Source organism: Protopterus annectens, chromosome 7.part1, assembly GCF_019279795.1.
Source record: "Protopterus annectens isolate FY-2018-M chromosome 7.part1, PAN1.0, whole genome shotgun sequence".
Classification (NCBI taxonomy): Eukaryota; Metazoa; Chordata; order Ceratodontiformes; family Protopteridae; genus Protopterus; species Protopterus annectens.
In genome coordinates, this window is record NC_056740.1 from 159623569 (window position 1) to 159636162 (window position 12594).

The 12594-nt window shown below is 41.4% G+C and overlaps 1 protein-coding gene across 1 annotated transcript in view; it reads left to right on the forward strand.

The window, feature by feature from the left end:
- Positions 1 to 12594, forward strand: part of CCDC174 (coiled-coil domain containing 174) — a 1254027-nt gene that overhangs the window by 500287 nt on the left and 741146 nt on the right. Inside the window, exon 6 of the mRNA XM_044078610.1 lies at positions 5444 to 5539. Coding sequence (XP_043934545.1) covers positions 5444 to 5539 — 96 coding nt within the window. The remainder of the gene's footprint in view (positions 1 to 5443; positions 5540 to 12594) is intronic.

Here is a 12594-nt window from a genome sequence, read left to right on the forward strand (position 1 = left end):
ACTGAGGAGTCTGGTAAGGAAGCCTCCATGGCCTTTACCTTTGATTCCACACCTGTTGTCTCAGAGGGACGGTCACCTGCTCAATGTCAAGCTTCACTCTCTTCATCTAACAGCCTGGCATATTCTGTTTTGAAACACAGCAGGTCTCAACTTCCTCAACAAGTTTTAAATGCGATTATGGAAGCCAGAAGACCTAGTACAAGGAAAGTGTACGCAGAAAAATGGAAGAGATTTTTATTTTGGAGTGCAGCAAACAATTTGGAGATTTCTGAGCCTAATTTGAGTGTGGCTCTTCAATATCTTACTGAGTTATTGGACAAAGGTTTGTCTTTCTCTTCCAGTAAGATTCATGCTGCAGCAATTTCAGCTCACTATGATTGTGACCCACCATTGTTTTCGCATCCTTTGTTCAAGCAATTTCTTAGAGGGGCAAAGAATATAAGACCCCCACGTAGAGCTCCTACTCCTGCTTGGGATCTCAATTTTGTGTTGGAGAAACTTACTCTACAACCTTTTGAGCCTGCGGCTACCGCTGAATTGAAATACTTGTCATGGAAGACTGCTTTTTTGTTGGCCATTACTTCTGCAAGAAGGGTTTCTGAATTGCAGGCCCTTATGGCGGTAGAGCCTTTTTGATTTTTCATAAGGATAGGGTATCATTACGCACTAATCCTTCCTTTATGCCTAAGGTGGTTTCTAGTGTGGCTTTAAACCAAACTATTCATTTGCCTACTTTTTATGCAGATCCCCAAAATAAAGGGGAAAAGATTTTGCACACTTTAGATGTGCACAGGCAATTGCGTTATTATTTAAGCAGGACTAAGGATTTTAGGCAGTCTCAGCAGTTGTTTGTTTCTTTTGCTTTGAGTTCTCAGGGCAAGCCTGTGTCAAAACAAACTATTTCTAAGTGGATTGGGTTTTGCATTGCATTTTGTTATTCCCATCATGGCAAGGAGATTCCAGCTGGGATTAGGCCTCATTCCACTAGGGCTACTGCCACTTCAACAGCATTTCTACGGGGGGTGGCAACTAAGGATATTTTGGAGGCAGCTACTTGGAGTTCAGTGCATACTTTCTCTAAGCATTATCACCTTCCTCTCTACTCTAAATCTAGGGCTGGTTTTGCCACAGCTATTTTGCAAGGCATGTTGTCAGCTCCTGCTTCCTTATGATTTGCCAGCCTCCCTTACCTCTGCTTTGGGATTCTACCCAATAGTTAGGACTGCAGCAATGTGGAATGAAGAACATAGTACAGTTTTGTACCTACCATAAATGTAGATGTTCGAGGATCCACATTGCTGCAGTCCAATTTACCCTCCCTCCGTCCCCTCTGTGTTTACGGGTGGTTGTGTAGGTGAGGTTATACTCTGGTAATTTTGTATATATTGTACATATTTTTGGTGCAGGAATGTTTGGAGTTTTTGGTTTTGGCCTTGTCTTTTTAGGGTCTTCTGACATCTGGGGCAAGAAAAGACTGAGGATATGACGTCGGTCATGCGCATTAGTACCCTGACGTACTGACGTCAGTCTAATGCGCCTTGACCGACGTCAGCCATATACTTTGGTATTCGGGCCGACTGGGACAGCGGACTACCCAATAGTTAGGACTGCAGCAATGTGGATCCTCGAACATCTACATTTATGGTAGGTACAAAACTGTACTTTTCTGGCTCTTCAGGCTTTTCATTCCCTCTTTCATCACTCAAAGTTTTCACAGACAATACCACAGAGATGTGGTATATCAACAAGCAAAGGGGCACAAGGTCCTATCTTCTTCGCAGACTAGGTGCTGAGATCTGGAATCTAGCTATCCAGTATCAAGTGACTCTTTTGGCAGTTTACATTCCCTCAGAGAACACTTTATTGTCAGACTCCTTGAGCAAGTCCAGCACACAAGCTCACAAAGCTTCATAGAGATGTGTTCCTGGACATTGTCCATTGATGGGGTATGCCACAGGTAGTTCTTCTTGCCTCCACTGTGAACAGACAACTTCCTCTATTCTGTTCCAGAGTCCCAAGTTCACTGGCTTGGAACATACATGTTCTGTCTTTTACTTGGAAGAGAATGTTTCTGTATGCCTTCCCTCCCCTTCTTCTGTTACCACAAGTCTTACACAAAATCAGGCGGGACTCTCCCAGAATCTTGCTAGTCACTCCCTTTTGGCCCAGACAGCATTGGTTCCCCTTTCTTTCTCACTTGGCCAAGGGCAATCATCCCAGGTTACCTCAGTGTTAGATCCTCTCACATAAAACAAGAAATCCCTTATCCATCATCACTTATCCACTCTTCAGCTGATGCTGTGGGTGACAGGGTTTTGATCCCATTCAGACACCTCCTTTCTGACGATGTGCTTCAGGTTTTGCAGGATGCTAGGAACCCCACTACCAGGAAATCATGTGTGTCCAATTGGAAGTGATTTTCTGTTAGGTAGTCCTGATGGTGAGAGAAGTGCTAATCTGTGGAGGTTCCCCTGGTTCTGTTTTATTTTTGTGATCTGCTCCATGCTGGGTTTGCACATTCTTCAGTGAAATCTCACCTGTCAGCAGTTTCTTCTCGTCTCCCCTTGACTCCTTATCTGGCCTGCAGATTTGAGGCCAAGTAATTTCGTAAAGGTGTCCTTTATATCAGGCCTCCCAGGAAGCCTATTCCACATTCCTGGGACCTCAGTTTTGTACTTGAAAAATTGACTCAGGCTCCTTTTGAGCCTGCTTGTTCAGCTTCCTTTTAATATTGTACTTGGAAGACCGTTCTTCTTTTGGTCCTCCCATCTGCCAAAAGAGTGCCTGAACTTCGGGCTTTCATTTATTCCCCTTTTCTTAGTTTTTCAGAGAGAGAGTGTCTAGTCATACTAATCCTACATTTATGACCAGGGTGGTCAGTGAGTTATCCCTTAATCAGTTTATTCGTCTTCCTTTCTGTTTTTGTCCTTCTCAACAGTCTGCCAATGAGAAGGTTCTTCACACCTTGGATTTGCATAGATAGCTCAAGTATTAGTTAGATAAAACTAAAATTATTCACAAATCTGAGCAGCATTTTTGTTTCCTTTCATTCCAGAACTTTGGGTTTGACTGTCTTTAAGCAAACCATTTCTTCCTGGATCTCTAAAGCTATTTCCTTTTGTTACTCTTTTCATAGCTAATGTCTTTCTTTGTCAGTAAAGGCACATTTCACTGGGGCAGTTCCTCTGATGCTTTTTTCAAGGGTCTGGATACCAATTCCATTCTTGAAGCTGTTACTTGGTCCTCTGTTCATACTTTCACTAAGCATTACAAGTTGAATGTTATTTCCATGCCAGAACAGGCTGGGGGATTCTTCTTGGCCTTCCTCCTCCCAGGCTTCCTCTTTAGCTCTTGTACTCTCACTTATGTAAAGAATACTGCAACAGTGATATGGAAGGACATATTACAGTTTTATAAAATCCTACAGTAACAGTAGATGTCCTTCTCTTCATTGTTGCAGTATTTGGTCCCTCTCTCCTATCCCCCCTCCATTCTACCTCTTGCCCTGTACCTTACTTGCCCTCCTAGCCAAAGGGCTCATTTTCTTCTTCCTTTTTCTCTTTCTGGTTTCACATGTTATCCTTGTCCCTTAGGGCATTTTGTTCCTTCTGGGACTTTTTCAGTACTGAGTGTGTGCGTCCATACATCACCTTTATTCCCTACACCTTTCACGGGAGCATACATGTGACATACAACGCCTATAAGAAATAAAGGTTTTGGTAAACTGGCCGGACGTTGGGCTGCCCTTGGCAGGAAATGACTTGTGTAAAGAATACTGCAACAGTGGAGAGGAGGACATCTACTTTTATGGTAAAATTTTACACAATCGTACTTTCATTATATTTGCAAAGGTATTGATGGGAGGCTAGTTTGCAAAGCAACTGTTATCTTTTCATAGGAAGACTGTCTCTGGGCATGTAAAGGCCCGTTACATTTGGGACTACAGCCAATACTGTCTTCCTTGTGGGAGTGGGGGGACTTAATACTCAGTCCTTTCTTGAAGCCTTTACTTGGTCAAGTGTCCTTACTTTTTCCAAAAATTGTAGTGTGAGTATTGTATTCAGGATAAAGGCAAGGTTTGCCACAAACATTCTGCAAGTACTCCTATATCCATGTCCTCCCAAGGGCAAGGCACCGACTGGTCCATAAGCTCTGGAAATCTTTCTAAAACTCATTACTGCAACAGTAGATTATTTGCTGAATGTAGTGTAGTTGTGTTAGGAATATTCCGTATTTTGTAGATGTCTGAGTGTGTTCACGTCTGCAGTATGAATTCCCTCCATCTCATCTCTTTTATACCATGTGAGCATTATTGGGTGGGTAAGCTCGGTCACCTTCCCTCCTACTTCACTCCCTATGGGTGGGGTTTGGGTGTCATAGGTACTGTCCTCCTCCTTCCCTCTGTGTTCCCTTAACCATGCATCTTCTTTCCTCAGTGTTCAGTATGGTCTTCTGGTTGGAATGCTTCCTTGGGGATCACTGTCACCTTGGTAACCAGTGTCATGGCACCAGACCTGCATAATTCAACCTGTCATCTCAGGGAAGAACTGAAGGTAGTGTGCTTGGCCAGGTGGGTAAGGGATGAAGAGATCTGGAAGTCATGATGGCCATCAAATCTTGTATGGCAAATGCTTCCAAGATTCATTACTGCAGCATTGAGTATAACTGAACATCTACAATTATGGTACGTTCATATTCATCACCCACGTTCATTGCATATTATCTGGCATTTGTTAGAAAGGTAGCACTACCTGCATATACAGTGCAGCCCACGGACACCAGGTGGAGCCTTTATTGCCATATGTGTACAATCTATAGCAGAGAATACTTCGAGTAGATGTGGGCAGTATTACAGAAGTCATGAAGGTGGTCTTCTTCCCCTGGTGAGTTGGAGAAACAGATATGCTCATTAACTTGCAGAAGTAGCTTATCAAAGGACATAGTGAATATTTTGCAAGGCAGTGCAGTGATGTGCCCTTTGTATGTCTCTAGAAGGTCCCTGTAGCTAGTATAATAAATGTTATATATACCTTGATGTCCATCAGTGCTTCCATTCTCTTGCCTGGATATTTGTTTTGTGTTGTTTCAAGGGAAGATGATGGGTGTTTTTGGAGAATGACACCTTTACTTTGAAAACGAAGCTACTGGCCAATGCCTTTAATTCTGCTGTTATCCTTTCAGAAGTCCTTTGCTTACATTTTTTTGTCCAAACATGAGTAGCAAAACTGTCTGCCATTAACAGTATAATAACATTTCCTCAGATGGAAGTTTGTTCAGTAGGGTCGCATACTCTAGAATTGTGCAAAAATCACCACTTGATAAAAAGTCAGTGCTTTAATGTTTGGATTTGAAAGTACAGTTTCATTTTGGTCAAGCTTTGATAGCTGCCCCTTTAAACCTCCAAATCTTGCTTCCTGTAATTAGTTCTTATTGTTACTGCTAGGGTTGATTATACAGATTCGCTTGGTCGATCACGTTGCTGCATGAGGAATGACTTGCCAGAGCTGCTTAAAATGGATAAAGAGCTACAGGAGAAGAGGTAAGATTTGTTGTTATGCATTTATTTTTGTACAAGGATTACGTTATTGTCTAATTTCCCTAACATGTCTACTCCTCCTCACATGTCCTTAGACAGTTGTTTACTAGGTCTAGATCAGGGTTTTATTTGGGATTTTTATCCTTCTTATTTATTGCTTTCTGGTAAAAGAAGGAAGAGGATATCTCTTTTCATGAAGAGGTTCAAGTTTCTAAATCTGGGCTGGAAGATGAAGGGAGAGATCCATTTTTTCCGCAAAGGAGATCTCAGTTTCTGATTTTCCCTTTTGGATTCTTCTCCCTTTCAGATTTTAGAGTGTATCAATTTTCAGTGGGAGTGCACTTTATATTTCTCATTTCCTCAAAAAAAAATTGTAAACAGTTGCAGAAGGGCTTTCCTGACCCTTCCCTCTGGTTCTGTCAGCTTTGGAGGGCGTGCGTGTGTGTACTGTTCCACACAAACTTGTGTGTGTGTGTGTTCCAAACAGAATCAGGAACCCCCAAATCCCAAGACAGTCCAACTAGTTAGTTTGGCTATTTAAGGGACTTTGTTCTCTCCTGCCAAACTGACAGCCCTTTTTCCATTCCAGGAACTCTCAATCTCTACTTTTCTCTTTGGCAACAGATAGCTTCAGGCAAATTAGTTCCTTGCAAGGGGATAATTCCTCATCCTTCAGACCAGACTGTTTTGTTTCGACGTCCTTCATTACATGCTGTTCCATGGAGTGATAGAACCGGTTCCTTTTTCCCAAGTCGGGAAAGGTTTTTGTTCAGGGATGTTTTTAGTGCCAAACTGCCAAATAAAGAAGATACTAGGAAACTAGTTCTGGATCTTTCTTCTTAGACTTGATTGTGATAATGCCGAACTTCTAAGTGATGTCACTTCACAATCTGATACCTCTACTTCCTCATTCAAGATTCCTGATAGCAGTGCATTTAAAAGATGCTCATCACATTCATTTTCATCCAGACTTTGTGTTTTTTAAGGTTTGTGTGTCTAGATCACTTTATCAGTTCTCTGCTTTACCCTTTGGAATATCCAGCGCACTTTTTCAAAGTGTCATGAATCTCTCATTTGGGTGAGAGATCTCTTTTACAAGCTGGGTTTCCAGCAGAACATTCAAAAGTCCATTTTAACTTGTTTACACAGGATTGTGTTCTTGGGGTGTCAGGTGGACACCTCAGTTCAAATAGATTTTCTTCCGCAGGAAAAATAGATCTATATCTAGATCTGTTTCTAAAGTTTTTCACTCAGACATCAGTCACTGTAAGAGAATACCTCAGGACTTTGGGTTTCATAGCATCTATGTTTTTCAGGATAACCTTATCACTCCACATGAGAAAGATACAATGGTATCTGAAGTTTCTTTGGTCCCGGCATTAAAATCCGTTGTCTTTTGTAATCCCAGTTCTGGGGTTTGTCAGTAGAAAAATTACTTGGTAGAGACAACAAATATCTCCAAATTCAGATCTTCCTTTATCATGCCCGGTTCCAAAGCAGTGACTTGGCTTGCAGAGCAGTTTCAGGAGGGATTATAGTGCAAAGTGTATGGGACACCTAGGACAGACATAAGCACATAAATATAAAGGATATGCTTGCCCTGATCAAAACACTCAATTCTCTAATCATCTTTTGGTCTCTAGGATGTCTTCAAGTTGTTCATACAGTACCACAGTCATAGTACATATACTTTGCAACTTACTAGCTTGGGATGTAGCTTCATAGCACAGTCTCACTCTACAGGCATCCTTTATTCTGTCAGAGCAATATTGTGTGGTAGACAAGCTGAGATGGCCTGGGCAGTTCCTTGTGTGTTAACTAGATCATGGGGTCTTCCAAACTATGATCCAGTTGTGGGGAGTTCCTTGAGTTGACACATTTGCCTCCTGTCTAAATAATCAGCTGGCAAGATTCTGCTCCACGACTCCATTCCAGAAGGCCTGGAAGTCAGATGCATTTTCTTTTCCTTTTGACAGGAATGTCCCTGTATGTTTATCCTTTCCACTGATATTCACGGTATTTAAAGAAGAACGAGAATGAATCCCTCAGGATTATTGTGGTGACTCCCTTTCTGGCCCAAGCAACAGTAGTTCTCCCTTCTTTTGAAAATGGCTAGGAGTAATTACACAAGTTTCCTCATAGAATGAATCTAATCATACAAGATTGAGGGTTGATGCACCCCGAATCCAATCAACTTCAAATGACTGCCTGGATGATAGGGTCTTAATTTCCTTTAGCACCTGTTTACTGAGGACATGCTACAGGCAAGAATCCTTATTTCTAGAAAATTATATAACAGCAAGTGGAAAAGGTTCTCTATTTTTGTGCCAACAACAAAAACATAACCAGTACCCATTCAGGGATAGTTGTTTTCTGCTTTGGTTTTAAAATATTTGTGAGAGTCACTTTCCCATGGCCTTTCTTATTCCTTCAAGGTTCATTCCTTCACCATTTCACGTCTGCCCATGGATCCTCCCCTTTCATGACTTTCTCATGTCAAAAGGTTTTTGAAAGAGGTTTTACTAAACAGGCTTCCAAAAAACAGTTGCCTCTTCTTGAGATCTTAATGTTGTGCTGGAGAAGGTAAAACTTGTTCCATTTAAACAACTTAATCTGGCAGACTGGAGGTTCTTATCAAGGAAAACAGTGTTACTGATTGCTCTGACCTCTGCAAAAAGAGTATCTGAGTTGCAAGCTCTTAAGGTGTGTTGACCCTATCTCATTTTCCACACTGACAGGATTCGTTTTAGAACTAATCTGTCTTTTGTGCCTAAAGTGGCATCATAGTTTATTATCCATTACCCTATTTTCGAGGGAGAAAGGATACTTCATGGTATGGAGTATCATGGATGCCCATTAGCATGGGCATCCATGGTATTGAGTATCATGGATGTCCACTAGCAACTCGGGTACGATCTTGACAGAACTATCTTTTAGATCTTCAGGTCAGGTCTGTTGTTCTTTTCTTGTGAAGGTAAGATGAAGGGGCAACTTGTGTCAGTGCAGACTGTTTTCTAAATGGTTGTCTAAAGCTTGTTATCTTTGGTTGTACTCATCACAACAAAGTTTTCCAGGCAGGGTCAAGGCTCACTCTACCAGGCTGTTGGCTTCATCTGTGGCTTTTTTGTAAGGGCTGAATTCTAGAAGTCTTCTAGAAGCTGCAACTTGGTCCACTATACATACTTTAACAAAGCACTATAAGCTTGATTCCTTCTCTGGGTCTGGATCAGGCTTTGGAAAGGCCATTCTCCAGGGACTCCTGGACTTTTCTCCTTCCACCTCCCAAATGTTGTAAGCTAGGGTGATGTACACATATAGCTAAGATTACTTCAGCAGTGATCAGTATGATGAAGGTAATCCTTCTGTCACCCTTATTTTTGGTGTGTTTATTTCAGGGTATAGTTATTTAGTTTTTGCTCTTCCTAGCATTGTCCTTTCAGGGCTTTGCCACCTGCTGTCTTTGGCAGGAATGCTGTGAAAGGTTTGGTGACCAAGCTTGTCTTTTAGTCAGCACAACCTGAGCAGCCTGACAGTTTGGGTGTGGGGAAGGTGCCCTGAAGCTTTAGAAGTTGGTAGGCTGTGATATCCTTGGCATGATTTAACCCATATAGCTAAGGTTACTCCAGCAGTAATCATTCGAACGTGTACTGTTATGGTAAGTTTACTTACTCAACTGTATATTCTTGGGCATGCTTTTTTCCAGAAGGTGTTATTTTCCACCATTTTATTTTCTTTTGAGGTATAGTGAGAGAAAATTTTATTGTTAACAAAACTACAGAACAACCCAATGAAAAACTGGAATGGGAGACAGGTTTGATATTAGAGACTGCTTAACTGCCACTTAATTTTGGGCATGGTATTGGTTTTCTTACTGATGATACTTTAGCTAGAAGATTAAGGACTCAGACTTGTTCTGTATGCTAGCACTTAGTTGGTCTTAACTGTTCAGATCTCTACTCTGTACTGTATACGTGGGGATTACACCAACAGCAGAAATCACATGATTTGTGAATCTGTGGCATAAAAAAACATACAAAATATATTGGAGATGTAAGAATCTAAAACCTTGGAGCCTTCTACTATACCATATTCCCTTAAAGCTTCGTTTTCCTGTGAGGTACAGATCACAGTAGTAAAAGAAACACATGAACAAGTACTGTGATCAGGACAAGACTTTTTTTCTGCTTTTAGCCTTTAATTGGCTGATGGATTATGGGTTATCACTTACCCCTCAGGTGATTGGTTGCATTATTGTGTGCCATTCCGTGCTTCTTTCAAGCAGCCTTTGAAGCCTTATCACGTGCACTGGCAGTACTGCTAAGCAGCACTATAGTATGTACCACAGCTTTGCAATTATAACAGCCCAGCCCCTTAGGGTCTCAGAAGAATCCTCTTCCAGGATTCTCTGTCATTATTAACTACATCACCTTTTTTGGCTTTTATCCAGGGCTGCTAGCTTTGCATTCACAAATGTATTTCCAGGTTGAGCTGTATAGATGCACGCTTGCTTGATTTGTTAATAGGTTCACTGTCATAAGCATTTCCATATGGGTCATTTTCACTTGTGCACCTCCCTCCATTGGGCTTTTCATCTTGCAATGACAGCACTTGAACGTTTTCCAGATAGACATTTTATTCCATACAGTGTTGCAGCTTATGGTCATAACAGTCTAAGTGCTGAACCTTAGTCCTTTGCTGTTGGACTAGTCATACCCAACCAGATAAAACATAATATAAACCTGTGATCCTTCTTGGGTGAAAAACAGTGCAGTCTGATCAAGTAAGTTGGCCATCTTTCCTTGGTATAAATGGCACAACCATTTGACCATGGTCAGAGGTCCACTTAAGGGCATTCATCTAGGCAGCTATGTAGGGGCTTTTTCTTAAGCTCTGACATTTGTCCTTGAGCATGCCTGGTAATACCCAGATGGTGAGCATACATTTTATAAAGTGAAACCAGAGAGCTCAGAGTGTAAATGGAAAAGTGAAACATACTTCTACTTCAGCTTTTCAAACACACACAATGAAAAGTTAGAACGAGCAAGTGATCCCGCATGCACACACACACACGCACACACACACACACACTGACAGTGAAGAGTGAGAGCAAGTGATCCTACACACACGCGCGCGCACACACACACACACACACACACACACACACACACACACACACACACACACACTCACTCACTCACTCACTCACAGTAAGAGCGAGCAAGCGATCCCTGGCAGCTAAAATTCAGTAAAGACAAATCAGCTTTCAAAATGCTTCTGCAATCCTCAGGGCTGTGCTCATTGTCAGCTATCCTTCTGTTTCCACAACAAGCATTCTGGTTATGTCTCACCAGCTACTGGGTTATTCTACTTAAGGCGAACTATAGCTATTTATAGTCTGTGTTATCACTTCGTTTTCTTAAAAAGTGGTGCACGTAGATAACACGATGCTTTTGTTTATACTGCCTAACATGCAAACACAGCAGCAGAGTGTGTTGCACACTGAATACAAAACTGAAAGCACACAACAAACAGGAGTCAGTTGATATTTACAAGGCCACTACAGCCGCCGCTCAGGCAGTGCAGTCCACCGCTGGAAGCAAGAGTAGTCTGTCAAAGAAAGAAAGATGTCAGCAACAGATAAAAAAAGGGCAGTGGTAAATAAGCACTGACTGCCATTATCCACAGACAGTCAGCAACTGTGGCAATATTAAATGCTGGCAATTACACTGAGGCACAGCTAACTGCTTGTCTACAAATGTAGATGTGTACAAAGAGCAAACGACAAACATTTGTACAACTGCTGGACAAAACAAAAGAAAATTAAATTAAACAGTTTCCAAAGCCAGTCCTACATGTCCCTGTTAATGGGACAGGCATTACACATGGAATGCAAGAAAGTGAAAGTTATCCCAACGATGTACACACAAAACAATGACGTTTGTTGGATAAAACAAAAATTATGTATTAATGTTCCCCAGAGTTAGTGATAAAAACACAGCTTCAGTGAAATGTCTTAACATAAATAATGTAGCTGGGTGATCGTAGTTTAAAGAATGAACCCTACTTGTACCAGTGCTGCTTTCTGTAACTTGAGTATCTGTCACATGCAAATTATGGGGTGAGAGGGCCAGATTTTCCAGCACTGCAGGAAGTCATTTGCTCTATACTAATGGAATAAAACTTGTAAACTTACCTAGATTCAGAAATTCAGAGTTCCTACCACCCCCATTCACTTGTGGAATAAAAATATGTGCGTGGCTGACACCCACATTAGAAGTGAAGCCTCTGTAATGAAGTGAGAAAAGGTACACACACACACACACACACACACACACACACACACACACACACACACACAGACACACACACATTTTTCCAAATAAGTGCATTTTTGCACTTCTTTACAGAAGTTACACTTCTAACGCATGTGGCGGCCACACACACATTTTTTTATTGACAAAGAACTGTCTTGTACTAACTGAGTGATGTAGGCTTCCAGTCATTCTTGAAGACTGACACTTCCTGTTCAGTGTTCATTTCTCATTAGAGAATTTAAAGGACGCACTGCCCCGTGCCACTTATCCCACCCAAGGAGAGTCAGTTAGGTAGTTCCTCATAATTTTTCTTGCTCACTGGCTGGTATATACAGAAGGTTGACATCCTGGTCATTTGTGTCATAGTCAGGTATTCCTCTGCACTATGCCCCTGACAGTTTCCCCCCCTTATTGATGACAAGTGACCTAAGATGGACAGCTGGCAAATCAACTTCCCCTCAATTAATGTGTGACAAGTGACACTGGCATTCTATTCCATTAGGCTATGGTTCATCAGCCTTATATACATCCAAAAGATTGTGATGTAATATAGTTGGATGACCTTGTGATGACAGATGTGCTCAACCTTAAAATTAAGTCTAATACATGTTGCTTCTTAATTGTGGCTTTCAAAATACCACTCTTATTTTTCAACCTCAGTTACAGCTGTAAATTAGTCAAATAAAAATTGAACATATCACTGTATTTAAAACATTGTTTACCATTAGATAGAAACATTCTCGA